General features: G+C 32.4%; 2 protein-coding genes across 9 annotated transcripts in view; both read left to right on the forward strand.

The window, feature by feature from the left end:
• The window catches only part of LOC145333546 (serine protease 33-like), a 77,185-nt gene that overhangs the window by 57,340 nt on the left and 653 nt on the right, over positions 1 to 19,192 (forward strand). For both annotated transcript variants that reach the window (XM_080178709.1, XM_080178710.1), the window contains exon 15: positions 51 to 655. The gene's annotated coding sequence lies outside the window, so the exon portion shown is untranslated. The remainder of the gene's footprint in view (positions 1 to 50; positions 656 to 19,192) is intronic.
• LOC145333021 (uncharacterized) lies at positions 5,250 to 15,973 on the forward strand. 7 transcript variants are annotated; one of them, XM_080178168.1, is made up of 11 exons: positions 5,250 to 7,117; positions 8,024 to 8,080; positions 8,317 to 8,477; positions 8,924 to 9,055; positions 9,548 to 9,648; positions 10,437 to 10,548; positions 11,422 to 11,490; positions 12,413 to 12,531; positions 12,857 to 12,935; positions 13,263 to 13,341; positions 15,142 to 15,973. In XM_080178168.1, the coding sequence occupies exons 3-9, from the start codon at positions 8,409 to 8,411 to the stop codon at positions 12,894 to 12,896; spliced, it is 642 nt and encodes a 213-aa protein (XP_080034294.1). In that variant the 5' UTR covers positions 5,250 to 7,117; positions 8,024 to 8,080; positions 8,317 to 8,408; the 3' UTR covers positions 12,897 to 12,935; positions 13,263 to 13,341; positions 15,142 to 15,973. The 7 variants fall into 7 exon arrangements, with proteins under 7 accessions (XP_080034294.1, XP_080034296.1, XP_080034295.1 ...); XM_080178170.1 differs by lacking the exon at positions 15,142 to 15,973 and adding an exon at positions 14,858 to 14,879; XM_080178169.1 differs by lacking the exon at positions 15,142 to 15,973 and adding an exon at positions 13,611 to 13,758.

The raw sequence follows: 19,192 nt of genomic DNA on the forward strand, positions 1-19,192 counted from the left end.
ATTACTGTCATTTTTTCACCAGAATTGATCAATTATTTCTATATTTTCAGATATCCTACTGTCAGATGATTTATTCTGGATTATTCTTGCAGAAACATTCAAATTTAGAAAAACCATTCCATGTATTATATATACATTTATCAATCACAAAAGAAAACACTAAAGTACACAATGTTGCACCGCAATGGCAAAATTAGAGAAAAAAATTCATAAATTTTTCACTGAAAAATTGAAGATTTTTCCCCCAATAAAATTTCAACCAACAAAAATTTAGGTTTTTAAGAAATTATCCAAATTTTGCCAAAAAGTGATCCGTAAAAAAATTAGTGACTATGAATTTTATTTGAGCTTCAGGGTAAATTAAAAAACTTTTTTCATTTTTTCTAATGAAAAACGTGTAAGTGCAATAAATATTTTTATGAAAAAAAACATTAAAATGTGAAAAATAGGGCATTATTTGAAACAATATTGTCTAGTCAAGTTAATTTCAAGTTTAGTGGTTATTTTCTACAACCTAAAACTAGTCAAAATAGAACTGTGAATAAAGTCATTGCTCAGTGAAGGCATTCCTCCCTATGAATAGAAAATCCAAACCACAACAAAAAGTGACCATCATCGAAGATTTCCATCAATATTTCTAGCTGAAAAAAAACAGGTGAATATTTTTAAAGATTAATATGAAGTCAGACTTAAAAGCAGGAGTTTACTCAAATCAGATTTTGGGCCAAATTCAATAAAAAAAATCTAGGCTAGCCTGGGATTTAAGGTTTCCATAGCCTAACATAGGCATAAAGAAATATGTTACACTAAGGTTACACCTAGGCTAGCCTAAGATTTTTTTATTGAATTTGGCCCAATGTGTGTTTTTGAATACAAAATTGGTGAACTTTTTGGATAAATTTGTTTTAATTGCTATTCTTGTTATTGCTGCATTACTTATGAAAATACCATACTTGTCTCAAATACAAAATATTCAGGGAGGGAGGGGATTTGCGACTGAAAATTGCACTGGTCCCCAAAGATTATTGATTCGAAAACTAGAAGTGTCCAAACTTTTTATCCGATAATTTAATCGGGTATATTAATAATTTTGTTAGTCATCATGGGTATGAATATCCTTTTATCGTCCATTATCCTATCCCCTAATATCCCTGAAAATATCTACATGAAATCCGAGTAAGCAGCAACACAACAATTATTAATTTTCACCTATTGTTTGAAACCAAAACAATTTATAACTAAATTTTTCACTAACAGAAAAGAACGCTTTATAGCAACTAAATTAGGATATTCTCTTCATTTTTGAACAAAATCTGATTGTCTTATTAAATAATCATGATTAAACTTAATTGTCAATATATTATTAGAGTAAATTCATACGTATTATGTCAGTTGTGACCACTTCTATTAATTACATATAAACAAAAAAAAAACATTGGCAAAATGATTCCTGATTTTATAGGCTCAATGATTTAATAAATTTATGTAACAAAAAGAAAATGAATAAAATTAGTAAGATATTCATTAATAACAAACATACATACAGACATATTGAGGGAAGCTAAGTATTGATAAAACCTATTTAGCGATAAAAAGAAAAGATATTAAGTAGTTTTTTTATCATGCTGTTTTTTTACCAATCAAATTAAATGTATCAATTGTTTCACATCAAAACATTAACTTGTAAAATGTTTAAAGCAGTTTAACGCATTAATAACAAGACAAGTAATTAGTTGTGAAAGGTGCTGAATGTTCAATTAAATATAGTGACCCAGGAATCTAAAGGGATAAGACAATGGACGATAAATTAATGTACATCCCCAATAATGATACACAAACTGCATCTCCAAATTACAATTAGTGGTTAAAACGTTTGGACACTCTACTTAATGAACCAACCAATCAAAAAAAAATAAAAGTTCCCAAAGTTATTTAAGAAAACTTTGGGGACTAGGTTTTTAAACAGCAGAATGTCCCCTCCCTCCCTGATAGGGACCCAACATTTTGAGGGAGGATTTAACATTTTTTTCTTATAATTATGAATGTAGAATTTGAAACAGGATAAATTAAATTTTTCAAATGTTTGTCTAGCACAGAAAGAACTCCAACAACAAATAGTGTACACAAATTGAACCATTAATTATAAAAAAAAATTTAGTAGCACAGCTAACTTACAAATTTTATCAATCCGCTGGTTTACTGTATAACAGATAATTTGATTTAGATATTTTGGTTCTTTCACTCTAACTGTAGATCAACGAACCTCCCCCCTTATCTTTATATTATAAATCATCACACTTTAGTCCCCTGTTCTACACAGTTACTTTATTTCTTATACAAGTTTTTTTTAATTATCTTACTCTGACGTATGTACCAACCTTATTTATAGAGTAGCTGCACTATTTAAAATCTTTATATATCTGGTAAAACTGGAAAATATAAATGACAAAATGCTTTTCTTTAAGGCAGTAAACAAGTTTATAAATTTTCAAAAGTAGCGCACTGATATCAAAAACGTTTGTGTAAATTTTTTTAATGGTTTACATCGACTTTTATCCAGTAAAAGCTGGTAATAGCTGACATGTTTAAGATAAGTATATGGTGAGGGGGTTCCTAGGGATTATATTTCATGGGAGGGTTAATATACCCACCTACAAAATAGTATTTTTTTTAAAACCTTTCCAAAACCATTCAGATGTTTCACTGTTAAGTAGAACCGAAACGGTTCAGTGCTTAGCTGGATTCTAGGGGCTCTATTTTTAAAGATGGATGAGTGGATAGAAAAATAGAAAAAAACATCCATATAATTAAAATTAAAGATAAAACATAAAAAAATATGTTTAGGACCTATTTAAATCTTCCATTTAATGTAGAACTGAATATATTTCGTATTTAGCCAGATACCTAACTACTTTATTAATATTGAATTCTCTAGCAGCATCGCTAGAGATAATACATCTTTATTTAAAAACCCGGAAGGACCAATCTAATAAAACCTCTAAGCTCATATAGAACAACTAAAAAATATGTAGCACATTTTTTCAACCATTGCAAAAAAAATGCTTTATTGTGGTAATAAGTGTTATCATATAAGTGATAGGTATGTCTATCTATCTAGACAACTTATCATATTTTATAGATAGGCATATATATTTTTAGTTGGCTTAGGTAGCTGTAGGACGTAGGTACACTTATTAGGTTTGGCTAAACATATCCTAAGTTAAAAGTAACAGGATGTCAGTCTATTTGTCTGTCAGTAATTTATGATCTTATGATAAAATAGGAAAAAAAACCTTTTTTATATTGCTAAATTGTAAGAAATCCCTGATAAAAACACCAATGACCATAATTACGGACAGACACACAGAAAAAAAGTTGTATTAATTTTAATATGAATCACAATAAAATTACAGCTTCTATAAGCCTGGCACTGTGCTGTCTTATTAATGTCAAAATATTGTTTTAAAAATCACCATAAGAATTATTTTAACTACAAACATATGTTTCTGATAACAGAGTGAACACTTTTACTATTTAGAGTGGTTTTTATGCTGTTATTCAATCAACATATGTCCATGTCTAATTTTGCTTTTGCTAACTTTGTTCCTAGAGGCCTCCAGGAGCACTAGAGAAGAGGGGAGGGGGAAGAAACTCTTGACTTTCAATTTTAGTTTCATAAAATTAAAGAAAAAGGAAAAATATTTTCCCTACAATAGGTATAAACCTTCCCTGGACCCAAAAAAAGCTTCACAGTAAAAGATCATTCGCTACAACTAGACACAAAAACAGACAAACATTCTGTTACTTTTATATTTCTGTCAAATATTAACTCTATTAGATGAAGCCAAGATGTCAAATTATCGACGGAAATAACATGTTGCTTTTCCTTAAATTCAAGAATGGATCTGTTTATAAGTAGCGCAGCAATTAACTTATAATTTTTTATCAAATTAGGAATGAATTGATCCATAAGTAGCTCAGCATTATGTTTTTACTCAAACTCAAGAATGAATCTGTTTATAGGTAGCGCAGCAATTACATTATACTTTTACTCAATAAAAGAATGAGTTGGTCGATAAGTAGCATAGCAATTGTATTATATCATAATCAAAATTAAGAATGAATTTCTCTATAAGTAGCACTGCAATTGTAAATGTTCGCTTTTATCGATGTTGTCATCCTTGTTCTCTTTAAAAAAAAACAAGGACGGATATGACATTATTTATGATATCATGCATAAGATAATAATTATTTGTGCATGAAGATAATTACAAATATTCCTATAATAGTAAATGCGCAAAAATCTTCATTAAATAGTTAAGTATAATGAGCCAAAATTTGATTGACGACCTTTCTATCTGCCCTCCAAATATTATTTTAGATTTTTTTCGCTTGTAGGCTATACCTCATTCCTGGTATCTTTTACTTTTGCATGTGAAAATAACGAATGCTATCAGGGAGGGAGAGGTCAATGACGCTAAAATTCATCTATAACCCTTTCTTTCCCCAATATTAAAATTTAAATAATAAAAATTGGGAGGAAGATTTATTTATTAATTATTGTCCTATCCTTCTTTTGCTTGTGACAGAACGTATGCTATAAGGGAGGAAGATGTCAAAGATGCATAAAGTAATCTATAACCCTTTCTTTCCTTAATATTAAAATTTACCTAATTAAGATTGGGAGAACAATAGATTCAACGTCCAGTGATCCCACCTTGTGAAAATAGCGAATGCGAATCAGGGAGGGAGAGGTCAATGACGCTTAAACGAATCTACACCCCTTTTTTCTCACAAAATTTACAAGCTACCAAAGGCAGAGTGTCGCAGATAACAACTAAATTAATCTATTTTTTCATTGTATTGTCCCTGCATCTCTGGGTTATAATATTCATTATCACAATATGTAATAATTCAAATGGGAATCTGCTAATTTCAAATTTTAGAAATTTCAGCAACTTTTTTCAAATAGCCAAAACAAATTTCATAATATAGATAAACATATTACTTATGTTTACTTTATGTTTTTGTTTGTTTGTTTGTCCGTTAAGATCTCACTTACCACGGCACCAATTGAGTTCTAAATTTTAGGGAAGCTTTACATAGGTCCCGGGATGGATTTAGGCTATTTCGTTTCTGGTTTTTTTTTTCTTCCTATCTTGAATTATAGAATCGCAGCCGCTGGTGAATTAAAATGGACGAGAAGGAAACTGTCCCAATTTTGTATAATTTTTGCGGCACAAGTTCTAATTACGTCATATAAATAGTAAGAGTTGATAGTAATAAAATTAACAACTTATTTTAAAATTACCAATTTTAATGCTTTAAAAAAATATTAAAAATCATAAAAACAATCAATAATTTAAAAAAAACGTATTTGCTTCCTTCGTTTGTAACAAAATTATTTTTTTTGCTACTTTTTAAATAAATTAAATCTTCAATTTTCATTGCTGATCAAAGATCAACAGCTGATCTTTATTTTTATTTTTGTTTTTATAGTTAAAGGGGCGTGTTATAATTTTCATAACAATTTTAAAATTTGTTGTAAATATTAAAATTATTTTAGAAATGCATTATTTAGATATTTTAATACTAAAGTAACAGGATGTTTGTCTGTCTGTGTGTACCGAAGGATCTCGCTAACCGCTAAACCGATCGGGTTCTCCTTAACAGGGTAGATTCTCATATGTCCTTGGAAGGTTTTTAACTATTTTGGGGGAGGGTACTACCAACCTCCCAAAAGAAATGACAAAAAAATTTAAAATTTTCTTAAAATCTGGGAGACTTCAGCGTCAAATAAGGTGGTATCGTACATAACAAATTACCTTTAACAAACAAAAACATTTAAAGTGCCACTAGAGGCCTCTAGGGGCGTAGCCGCTAGTCCTATAATATAAAGTACTAAGCTTTTTTGTTTGTAGCGAAGGATCTCGCTTAACACTGAACCGATATGGTTCTCCTTTAGAGGGAAGCTTCTTATAGGCCCTGAGATGGTTTTTGACTATTTTATTTTTATAAATAAGCCTGGGTATGGTTTTAAGCTATTTTTCTCCCCTTCCATATCACTTCGAATATAGAGCCCCTAGGCCCTAGATGCTAGGGGCGCAAACGCTAGTTTTAAGAAAAGTGATTGTTCTCATAATTATTTAATCATATGGTCTTGCTGTCTGTCTGTTTGTAACGATTAGTTTTAGGGTCGGTCCGTCCGTCCGTCCGTACGTCAGTCCGTACGTCCGTACGTCCGTCCGTCCGTACATCTGTCCGTACATCCGTCCGTACGTCTGTCCGTCTGAGATAGATAGCTTTTATTCGTTAATTTAGGCATTTTAGAATTGTCCTATCGATTTCAAACTTTGCATGATGATTCCTGTAGTAGTTAGGTACGATTTAGAAAGCATAGCAACTCTATAATCATTACCAGAATGTCCATACGTCCATTTTAAACATTTTTCTACTTTTTTAACAACAATTTTTTATGTGATCTAATTATCCGTTTGATCTGATTTTTGGTATATTGATTCCTGGGACAACAAAGAACAATACTATAACCGAAGCAACTCTATAATCAAGTCCTAAAAATGGAAGTATGTCCATAAACATTATTCTGTATCAAGCAGTTTTTCAACAAATTTACTTACAATATTGCTTCGACTCTTATACATTTTTATTCTGATTATTCAGTTCTGACATAATAAAAGTGTTAATGTCTGTTTGTCCTACTGTTTCAAAGCTTCGCTTTTATGGATGTTGTCATCCTTGTTTGGTTATATTTAGGGCAAATCCATTACAAAACTTATCTCCACATAATACTCTTTGCCCCTTCAAAACATTTTCAAACGGTTTTAGCCGGTAGTTGCTGGTACTAGAAATCTATAAAATGGTTTTTGGTATCATTTCACATAATTTGAAGCCAAAAAAAACGACTAAACGTCAGAGCTGCCAGCCCTTACTGTTCCAACTTTAATGTTCAATTTATTTTTCCCTTATTAGCTTGTTATGCTGCATTTTTTTTCCAAAACTTATTTATCCACTGGCCCAGGGTGGTGGTGGTGGATCCAAGATGGGGGGAGTTGGCGGTAGTAACTCCACTGTCAAGATTATGGTCCTTGGCAACAAGGTGAGTTGAAATAAAATTTTAAATTTATGGTTGTTCTGTTTATAAACTGAATGATTTTTTTTAGATAGATTAATAATAATCAGGGATAGTGATCTGATGCATTATGCACATTGCATATAATAGGATTCTCAAATTATTGTCGGATTAATCCAAAGGGGTAGTTTCACGAAATGCATTTGAACTTAATTTAGTGAACCGCATATTTTTTGCTAGTTAATAGGTTTGTCTATATTTATATGGCATATATTTGAAACAATTTAAATTTTCTACCACGTAGTTTTTAAAATATCAAGACTTGAAAATCGTCTTTTTGTGATATATGCAATTTAACTGACGATTTCCAAGTCTTGATATTTTAAAAACTATGTGGTAGAAAATTTAAATTCTTTCAAATAAATGCCATATAAATGTAGTTTAACCAATTAACCAGGAAAAAAATATGCAGTTCAATAAATAAGTTCAAACGCCTTTTGTGAAACTATCTCTTTGTTGAAAAACTGCTTGATACAGGATAATGTTTATGGACATACTTACATTTTTAGGACTTGATTATAGAGTTGGTTTGCTTCTTTGTTGTTACAGGATCAGTAAACAAAAAATCAGAACAATTGGACAATCATATCACATAAAAATTTGTTGTTAAAAAATTAAAAAGTCAACATGTTTAAAATGGACTTACTGACATTATGGTAATGATTATAGAGTTGCTACGCTTTCTAAATCATACCTAACTACTACAGGAATCACCATGCAAAGTTTGAAATCGATAGGATAATTCTAACATGCCTAAAGATTAACGAAAAAAGCTATCCATCTCAGACGTACGGACGGACCAACCCTAATTATAGAAAAGCTTCACTTTTATAAAGTGTTAGGCAAGGCTCTTCATTCAATTTTTTGTTCCAGGATCGGCCCGGCAGCTCACAGGACTCTAGAAGGGATGATAGGAAATCCATTGAAAAGGTATTTAATATTTTCATTTGAAACCAGTGGATTAGAAACGGTTCTCATCAATACTAAAATTATATCCAGTTTTCTACGAATAATGTAAATGTACAATCATAAGATTAAAATAATTTTTTTTGTCCATGCCTCCGTTGGGGCTAAAAAAGGTTTTAATTTTATAATTGTACATTTTATCTCTGCGGAAAGCTGTTTATAATACAATTTGATAAATAACTATTTATTCAATACTTCAGGTATTTCCCCTGCCCCCGCAAGACCATGACCGCCAGAAGTCTGACGGTGACAGCAACCAGTCCCCGGGCACAACTACAACGGTCCAGACTCCATGAGAGGTATCACAGACGGCCTACCCCAGAGGGAGGGGGGTAGACGCAAACAACAGGATAAAACGAAGGTAGCAATTCATCCTATTGCATAAAGTATTAGGTTTTTTTGTCTTTTGCCTAAGATATCAATAACTACTGAACAGATTTAGTTTTCCATTCAAGGGAAGCTTCTCTAAGGTCTCGGGATGGTTTTAGGCTATTAGAGATTTAAGTTTGGTTTCCTTTCACTTTTCAAATATTGAGCCCATAGATGCTAGTGGTGCTGCCGCTAGTATGAAAAAAACCCCACTCCCCTCTAATAAGTTTGAGGCTAAAAAGGTTAAATAAAAATTATTAATACGATTATTAGCCATGCTGGGTTTTAAATTTTCTCACAACATGACAAACAAAAGCACATGTATAATAAAATTATTGGTCGACAGATTTGGACACAATATATTTGGAACTAAACATCATAATTCAAGAAAAGTACCAAAATTTTTTGTAGTAATATTTTCATATCGAATATGTTTAGGAGATTTCTGAGCTTAAAAGTAATTTCAAACTGAAAACTTCTGATAAAAATGCGCCGCCAATTTTATCGCCTTCCAACGCTCCCCCGACGGTCAGCATAAACGCCTCACCGGCAATGGGCAATGACCAACAGGTAAAGTTTTTATTTCTAGAGTTGCCACATCATTTATTCTTTCTTCCTTACAATTCAGAATTTTACCGAATCAAACATCAATATAGAGTTTGATTCGGTAAATATGTACTTCAGAGGTGTATATTCTGCACAAGATTTATTTTTTCCTGCTGCAAAATATTTGATTATTTTCCCTCCTATTCCCCCCCCCCCCAAGGAGGGGGAAAAAAGAAATATTTCTAGTACTCTTTATATTATCCATTTTCCCCCCCTGTTATTTGTTTTTCTTGTTTTTTCCCATCATGGAGGGTTAATAAAAATGGAAAAATGTTTTCATGACTGCTTATTTCTTCTGTATGCCCCCCTTCAACATATTTTTTATTTCCTTCCCCCCTCCCTTTTTATCAGGATCAAATTTCATTTGCAGAATATACACCCCTGAAAATATATTAAAGTGAGGATCACTGTTTTTGCTGCATTTCACCATATTATTTATGTTAATTGCCTATCTAGGACAGCGGACGGCAGTCTGGCAGCCGTCCTCATGACCAGCGGCCGTCCATCAGTCCCAGAGATTCCACTGGACCTACCCCTAATCAGCATGACAGGAATGGGTTTCATACATTTGATTTAATGATTCAGCAATAATCTTTGAATTATGATATGTTCAAATGTACCAAATTCTGTTTTTTTAAAATACCTATTGCTCATAGGCGTCCAAGGGGGGGGGTAATGGGGCGATTACCCCCCCCCAAACGATTTTGGGAGTGCCGTAGGCACCCCCAACCATTTAGGAGGGGGTATTTACCCCCCCCAAACAATTTTGGGGGGGTAAATACCCCCCCCAAAATAAAAAATCTCTAAAAAAAAAAATTTTTGCGCGCTTCGCGCGCATTTTTAATACTATGTATTTAATAAAATTTTAATTACCCCCCCCAAAAATTTTACCCCGGGGTAAATTTTTAGGGGGGTAAACTAAATTTACCCCTGCCAACAGATTTCAGGGGGGGTAATTACCCCCCCAAACAAATTTTACCCCCAGGGTAAAAATTTTGGGGGGAGTAAAAAAAATTTGCGGCGCGCTTCGCGCGCCATTTTACCCCCCCCTAAATTTTTTTACCCCCCCCAAAATAAAAAGCTTGGACGCCCCTGCTATTGCTAACCCCTGCGGGGCCAATAGATCCAGTGCCCTAAAGCATTAGAAGAAAATTATTGGCCCCCACCCCCTGCTTTTAATTTATTTCATACACAATAGGATGGGAGTAAATTTGAACTAAATATTATACAAGGTACTTTGAGAAAAAGATTAAGCGACATTTCTTTAATTATAGATAGGTATGATTTACACAAAATTGCTCATGAAATAAAAATGTTTGAAAATCACAAATGAATACAGGAACAGTCCCCGTAATAGCGTGGCTACCGGCCCGCCCCCAGGAATGGGAGGACCCCCCACGGATGGCGGAGAAATGGGTGGAGCAACCACACCAAAACCACTTTCTACCCGTAACCAGGTAAAAAATCTCAATATGAAAATGTAAATCAAAACTAGAGAGTAAAACACTAGAGGGGGAAGGGGTTAGATAACTGTTATGTTCCCATCCCAAGAGCCTTGTGTCAACCTACAATTGGGTCTTTAAAAATCAACCAATATTGTCGGGAATATTAACACAGCCAAGTAACAGAAAAAATAATTTGCTAGCAGACAAAAAGGTTCTTGGAAAAGGGGGGCAGGTAGTTATCAGTATACATCTATACTTACTATAGATCTTTTTATCTAAACTAAACATTGAATCACTTCATTATGCAATTTACATTTTGCTAAATTTGTCTATGGTAGTCCATAAGTGTACAGCTTTACAGTACATTGTTTCTACTTGTTAAAGCAACACATATGATAAAACAAAAAGATTCTGTTTAGAGTAAAATGCTTATGTATCAATCAAAAATTATATTTTTTGATTTTGTACTGATCCACTTCATTTTGCAAATCCAAAGAAAATCAATGGGAAAACATTTATTTTGCAATTTTCTCCTCTTTTAAACATTGATTCTGATAAAATAACAATTTCTTAAACTGTTTTTAACCTATTTTCAAATGGGGTGTCATAAATATACTAGGACACCTATAGAATCAGACTGCAGAGCCAAAATTTGAATTAAGTCCCCAATAAACTTTTTTTGGGGGATTTAAAAATTAATTTTTAATGTTGCTCTGGTCATTTTGACTAGAGCAAAAGGTCTTTTTTACTCGGGGTATTATTGTGGCTTTTAGAACAATTTATATAATTAAATTTTAAATTTCGCCACCCCCCCCCCCCCAACCCTAACCTTTTTTTAACCTGGTCTAGAACATTTTATGTTTCATTAATCTGTGTTATTTTAAGGTAAAGAAGCCCTGGTCTCATTGTAAAAAGGAGTTTGCTACGTCTTATCTTAGTGTGCATATCAGACAGGTTAGTTCACTTTCATTTGGGAGGAAGGGACTAAGTTTGATCAAATAAAAACTTTGGGAACTTAAATGAACTTTTGATTGGGTAGTACAAACTAGCAATGTTAAAACTTTTCAACAAAATATTTTAATCTTTAGAAAGGGTTGTTTTGTTGATAATTATTTCTTTCTCAAATGTTACAATCAATTCGATAATGACATAATTTTTATGCTTTAAAAGATATGAGATGAAAATAATTTTCCTTCTGATAAAGAGTATAAAAATTTAGAATGACAAAACCAATATAAATTGATATTTCATAAATATAAATCTTGTAGAATACTTTTAAGGTCTTAACCTTTCTTCTTAAAAGCAAAGCTTTTCTAAGATAAGTTTTGCGACAAATTACTTTGGTACAATTTTGTTTTGACTTATGAATAAACTTTTTTTGGCCGATACAATAGAAGACAGTTAGGCAAGCCTTCCATGTGTAATACATTTGAAAGGTTTAAAGGTAATTTATCTTGTCATTTGTCTAAAAGTTAAATCTGATTTCAAGTAGCAGCGCTACTCTTTAATTGGTACTCACTATTGTGTTGTCTTCACAAGTGTGTGTTATTAGATTTTATTTTTAGTAGCGAAGCTACTCTATAATTTTTATAAACCAAAACTTTTAAAATCTCTACCTAACCTTAGCTTATCCAAAAGAGGATTTGTGTCTAACAAGTCTCCAGATACTAATGCTACAACAATATTTCTAGTGTTTTTGGCCAATATATTGAAAGATTAGATGTGAAATTGTTTGAGAATATTTTTTCTTGTGAAATTTCAAAGTTAAAGGACGATTCTAACATGATTTAATTCACTAACGCTTATTCTATGCATGTATCAAGGTATACCTATATAGAAAAAGATTTGCCTAAAAATTATAAATTAATATTTTCAGGCTCACTTGAGTTCTTCTCTGACGAGTTTTTCCAGGCTGAGATTCAAACTGGAAATGGTAAACCTGTTCCAAGCGGAAACTTTGAACTTGCTGAGGCCCTCAGCTTGTGGTGCTTCAAGGTATAAGAAGTTAAAATCAACATTCACAAGTTTTGATAGGTTTATGTTTTTAAGTATAAGTGAAAATAAAGAAAGATGTATTATATGACTACAAATAAAGTGGACTGAAAGATAAATAGATACCTAAAATGTGGGTAAAGTAATTTTCAACCTAATTTTTTAACCATCATTTATTGAATTTTAAACATGTAGGCGACCAAAAGTTTAATTAATTTAAGGTCTTAAGTATACTTTTAATCTAAAGTGTTTTTATCATTGAACCCCCCTTCCTTACTCTTTCGATAAAACGGTATAATAATGAAATTAATGTTTTTTTCTTATTCAGGAGCGTGGAGTTCTCCGTGTGGATGAATCCAACATTCTAAGCTTGGTGAAGGAAGTGCCCCTGAGTTCTATACTATCAGGTTTGTCACTTATTTATAAGCACATTTTAACAATTTGTTACCTACCTCTACGTAATGGATACTTAATTACTTGGATCTTACACCAGATTTTAATGTTCTCCAATTGAGTGAAACTTGTAGCGGGCTAATTAACGATTCCGACCTTCCTCTTCCTTTTTTCTTCCCCTCCCATCCTATTGAATAGACGAACTGACCAATAACCGATTCCTTTAGCAAACTAATTTGATGACAATTTTTCCATTTTTATAAGCTTTCCCAGAACATATAAGAAGCCACACTGTAAAGGAGAAACATATCTACACACCCACAAAATTTTTATTTCCTTAGGGAGATGGTTCAGTTCTATATTGACGTGAAAGAGAAGGTGAATGGAGAATGGGTACCCTACCAGGCCACGGATATGCAGGTCAATATTTTATTTTTCATACTTCCGAATTGTTTTAGTGTTTATAATCTTAAACTAAATTTACAAATTGAGCTTAAGTACCTACCTAGGTACTTTCCAAGTTCGTTTGCTTAAACACCTACATCTTAATTGGTTTGTACAAATAGTATTGTCATAACTTTTCAACCAACTTTTGAAGGATAATTTTATATTGTTTATCATGATTGAGGATGCACATCATTATCTTTTCCTTGAAGATCCCAGAATTGTGATCATACTCTTAATTTCAGGTTGAGTTTGTTAGGATTGACCCCTTTGTTCGCGCTAACATGCAAGTGAGCAAGGGAGGTCTCATCTATTTACTCCAAGACAAGGATCTAATAATATTTTAAAGCAAATTTTACATAAAAAACGTAAAAAAAATCTGAAGTAAGGGGGGGGGGGGTTTAATGGAACCATCTCGTTTAAATAATTCTTGATAGGGTAGTACAAAATAGCAGCGTGCGCAAGCTGTAAATCAATAAATAAAAGGCGTATATCAATTAATCCTTTATTGTCTTATCCCTTAGGATCCCTGATTATGATAATAGGATATAAGTGGATATTATGACAGGAGAAAATTAGTTTGCTAACATGAACATCTTTTATTAGTAAGTTCGTTCATCCAGTGGGATGGGATGGGATTTTATTTTAGCCAGCTACAATTTTCACTTTATTAGTTCATTTATCCAGTTGGAGGGGAGGAATGGGGAGAATTGTTATTTAATCCAGCTACAAGTTTTACTTTATTAGTTAATTTTTCCAGTTGGAGGGGAGGGGATGGGGAGAATTGTTATTTCAGCCAGCTACAAGTTTCACTTTATATAAAAGTAACAGGGTAAATGACTGTCTGTGTATATCTATATAAAAGTTTGGGTACCAGTAAAAATCAGTAAGAAATAGGGGACAATGGGCTGTTTATTACACTAGTCCCCGAAGTTTTCTTATTCGTTGACTTAAAAACTTTGAGGATGTTAGTCAATTTGATTCATTGATTCATTAAGTTGAGTGATCAAACATTTTAACAAGTAATTTTAATCTAAAGAAGGGGAAATTTTGAGTATCATTATAATATTATTGGGGTTGTACATCAATTTTTCGTCCATTGTCTCATCCCTCTAGATACCTGTTAATTCACTCTCCAAAAATTTCCGTCGAAAGTTTAAAAGAAATTAAAACTGTAAGTGGATGGGGGTAAATATTCTTTCTCTCTCCCCCCTTTGTTATACCATGAAACAAGAAAACGTAATTATAAAATATTGGGGACTAGTGTAATAAACAGCCTAATGACCTAATATTTTTTTTTTTTTGGGGGGGGGCGGGTCCTAGGGGCGCTTTCTCTTTCCTTTCTACTTTCTTTTCCCTCCCCTAAAAAAAGAACCTTAGGTCCTTAGATGCTATCCTGTAAAAGAGAACCATATCAGTTCAGGGGTTAGCGAGATCCTTTGGTATAATCAGACAGACATCTTGTTACTTTATTATAAGGATATGATTTAAGGTTGAGGAAGGAGATGGTATATCCGCTGGATTAGAACCAGTTTTCAGTCATACTATCTGCATAATATCCGAGGAAAGCTGTCTATAATACGTTGATATAAATAATATATAAAACTTAGGGATCTAAAAGGGATAAGACAATGACGGATAAATTGATGTACATCCCAAATGTTAAGACACAAAATTAACACTTTTATAGAATACAATTATTGGTTGAAACGTTTAAAAACTCTACTTAATGAACCAACCAATCAAAATTCATTAATAGTTAATATATTTTTTCAGAAAAGCCAACCAGAGGCCGTGGGAGTGTCCTACAACTGCGCATGTTGTAGCGGTCATGGTGGTAACGGCGGAGGCGGCAGTGTAACATTCAACGCCGCATTTAGAAGCCGTTTTTGTGACATGCAGTACGCTGGAAAAAATGCGGAAGTGTTTAGTAACCGGACAACAGTTAAAAACACCGCCGTCGATAAGGGGGAGGGGGGTTAATGCAACCATCTCGTAATCAGTGAGCAAATGGTACTTAGAATTCGAATTTCGATCTCAACTTTTGTATGAGTAAATCCTTGATAGGTCTATTTTCCCTAAATCGAACAAAAAGTTGGAAAAGTAACGGCTAACAGCTTGCGGATAGCCGTTTTGCCATTTTTTGGATATCTATATTGCAAATTAGTCATGAAACCTATCTCCACATAATACTCTTTTCCACTCCAAAACGCTATTAAACGGTTCTAGACGGTAGCTGTTGGTACTAGAAGTTTTAAAAATGGTTATTGCTATCATTTAACATGAATTAAACCAAAAATATGTTTAAAAAGTTGATTCCTACATAATTGATGATGGATTTACCCTGAAAATACGCAAAAAAACGACTGAACGGCTGAGCCGCCAGCCGTTACTTTTCCAACTTTTTGTTCTATTTAGGAAAAAATATACCTACCAAGGATTACTCATGCAAAAGTTCAGATCGAAATTCGAATTCTAAGTGCCATTTGCTCACTGATTACGAGATGGTTGCATTAACCCCCCCCCCCTTAGTGAAATTTTAATGAACCTGGTCCAATCCGTTAAAGTCACACCACAAAACTCATGTATAGAATATCAACTATATAAATGATTAATAATCACAAAAACAAAAAAGAGTAACCTTACTTGATAAAATTGATTTTAGAACTTTTAGATTATATACCAGTTTGTTTGAAATAATTGCTAGTCTAAAAATATAAATTATGCATATCTTTTTGGTTTTTTTTTGTACAATTTCAATTGTTTGTTTAAAAAAGTGGAATGGAAATATGATTTTACCCTTATTTTCATATGAAAAGAGTTAATTTTTGATGTTTTACATAATGAAATAGTTGTTTATATAAATGTTAAAAAAACAGTCAAACCTTTTTTACTATTTGTCTCAGGGTATGTAAACATTGCATTTACTTTTTAAAAGCGAAGCTTTTCTATAATTAGGGTCGGTCCGTCCGTACTTCCGTCCGTCCGTCACGGATAGCTTTTTTCGTTAATTTAGACATGTTAGAATTGTCCTATCGATTTCAAATTTTGTATGGTGATTCCTTTAGTAGTTAGGTACGATTTAGAAAGCGTAGCAACTCTATAATCATTACCAAAATGTCCTTACGTCCATTTTAAACATGTTGATTTTTTTACTTTTTTAAATAGCTTTTTTCGTTAATTTAGGCATGTTAGAATTGTCCTATCGATTTCAAATTTTGCATGGTGATTCCTGTAATAGTTAGGTACGAGTTAAAAGCGTAGCAACTCTATAATCATTACCAGAATGTCCGTAGGTCCATTTTAAACATGTTGATTTTTTTTACATTTTTAACAACAAATTTGTATGTGACCTAATTATCCGATTGGTCTGATTTTTGGTATACTGATTCCTGGAACAACAAAGTACAATATTATAAGCGAAGCAACTCTATAATCAAGTCCTAGAAATGTAAGTAACATTATCCTGAATCAAGCAGTTTCTCAACAAATTTACTTACAATTTTGCTTTGACTCTTATACATTCGCATTCTGATTATTCAGTTCTGACATTATACAAGTGTTAATGTCCGTTTGTCCTACCGTTTCAGAGCTTCGCTTTTATGGATGTTGTCATCCTTGTTTACATAAAAACTAATTAGAAAACATGGACAAATCAAACTTTTCATTTTAAAAAACTAAAGAAAAGTTCCCAAAGATGAAAACAAAAAATATACCTTACATAATCAAAAGCTTTACTTTTTTATCCCTTTTTTATTTAATTTTCAAAATCTAGTTAATGTTGTTTATAATTGTTTTTTTTTTATTGTGATAAAGTATAAAATGTTGTATTTTTTGTATATTAATAGTCATATATTGTTTTATAGTCAGCTTTCTGTAGATAATGAAAATTAAAAGCTTAAAATCAGTTTTGTTATACCTGCCGTTTAGAGCTTCGATTTTATGGATGTTGTCATCCTTGTTTTCACCATGATTTGTGAAATTATATAGCCTTTTTTAAAGTTTGTAGTTGTTATGTATATACAATTATTTATGTTTAATAAAAATTAAAACTGTTATTTTTTTTCTGTTTTAAGACTTTTGAAAAACTATTTGGTAGACCCGGTCGACCGATACACATTGCCCATAACTAAGAATATTTAGACAGTTTAGGCTTTTAGGTAACGTTAGTTTATAAAGGTTATAATTGACCCGCAGAGTTAAGCTCCTCGATTAGGTAATTAAAGGGGTAGAAGTGCCTTGGAGAGTTAGCCACCTATGGGTGGCTATAAATAGGTGAAAAATGTCAAATTAATGGGCATTCGGGGAAATGTAATTAAATCAACTAGATCCAGAAAGTCTAGTGCAGATAATATCCTCTAAAAATTTAAGATGCCGTCATAGCCATGGGACGCAGTTTTTATTTCAATACTGTTTCCATGCTTTTCTGAACACGAATAAAATATAACGCATAATCCTTATACTAAAGTAACAGGATGTTTGTCTGCTTGTTTGTCTGTGTGTCTGTACCAAAGGATCTCGTTAACCGCTGAACCGATTGGGTTCTCCTTAACAGGGTAGATTCTCATATGTCCCGTGAAAGTTTTTAACTATTTTGGGGGAGGGTACCACCACCCTCCCAAGAGAAATCACAAAAATCGAAATACATAGACATATTTTAAATATAAAAAAAAAAATTAAGTGCCACTAAAGGCATCTAGGTGCGTAGCCGCTAGCAGTCATATATTTCAGTTCTGTTTTTAAAAATAAATTAGTTCGAGTAAGAAGAAAGTTCTTTTTGTACTTCGTTGATTTCTCTTTATGTTGTCTATTTTCTCTATGTTAGGATATGGCCCTGTAGGGGCAATAAACAAGCAAAATACAAAATTCTACCTATATCCTATCCAAGCTGGATGAATTTAAAAGTTAATTATTTTCTAGAAAATACAAATTAATTTATCTATGGAAAGGCAACATAAAGTAGATTTACAAAGAGCATAGCAAACATTGCAGTTTGCACTCGTTGCATCTTTATATATGATTTTTTTTTGTCTAATCAACTCAGCCTATTATAGTAAGAAAGCCCCCTTTTCTCCCATCTCTTTTGAAGAGATTTTCTTCCCCCCTTCCCTTTCTCTTTCCCGAAACGTATGTGACGTAACTAAAACTTGTTCCGCAAATATTATACAAAATTGGGACAGTTTCCTTCTCGTCATTAAAATGCTAAGATGTTATTTTTCTCGACTTTACTTATAATTAAATTAAAGTTAAAGTCCAACATTAACAATTATTAGAAGAAAATTTTAATTACTTTATTTTCATAAAAGCATTTGGAGTGAAGTTTTATGTTGATTTTATAATAATGTTAACAGGGGGCGATTGTCTTTTGAAAATTTTCGACATTGTCTAAACACCGAGTTTTGTAAACAATGGTAGCATAAAAACCAAAATATGTCGTAATATTAAATTATTATTTCATGTGCATATGCTTACTTGGGACGGAGGGGTAGTTAATATGAAGAAAATATTTATTTCTCAAAATTCATGGGGGTTAGCCCCAAGACAGTAGCTTATTATTTGAAATATTAACGATGTATCAGATAAATAAAATCTTTATCATAAGGAATCTTAAGGGATAAGACAATGAACGATAAATCGAGTTACATCTTCAATGGTGGAAAACAAAATTATCCCTAAAAACTATTGATTAAACTATTGATTGAAACAATTGACATTCAACTTGATGAATCTAAATTTTATAAAAGTACCCAATTAATCAGAAAACGTGATTATAAAAACTTTGTGCACGATTGAGATTTACAGGCCAATGTCCCCTCCCACCACGCTT

This window comes from Acartia tonsa, chromosome 12 (assembly GCF_053477335.1).
Source record: "Acartia tonsa isolate MP-2025a chromosome 12, ASM5347733v1, whole genome shotgun sequence".
Taxonomy (NCBI): Eukaryota; Metazoa; Arthropoda; class Copepoda; order Calanoida; family Acartiidae; genus Acartia; species Acartia tonsa.

Excerpts from the sequence above, each read along its gene's own strand:
- LOC145333021 (XM_080178168.1), top strand. The coding sequence starts at position 8,409 with ATGAGAGGTATCACAGACGGCCTACCCCAGAGGGAGGGGGGTAGACGC. Across the intron at positions 8,478-8,923 it reads AACAACAGGATAAAACGAAG|GAGATTTCTGAGCTTAAAAG; the intron begins GTAGCAATTCAT and ends GAATATGTTTAG. Across the intron at positions 9,056-9,547 it reads CAATGGGCAATGACCAACAG|GACAGCGGACGGCAGTCTGG; the intron begins GTAAAGTTTTTA and ends TTGCCTATCTAG.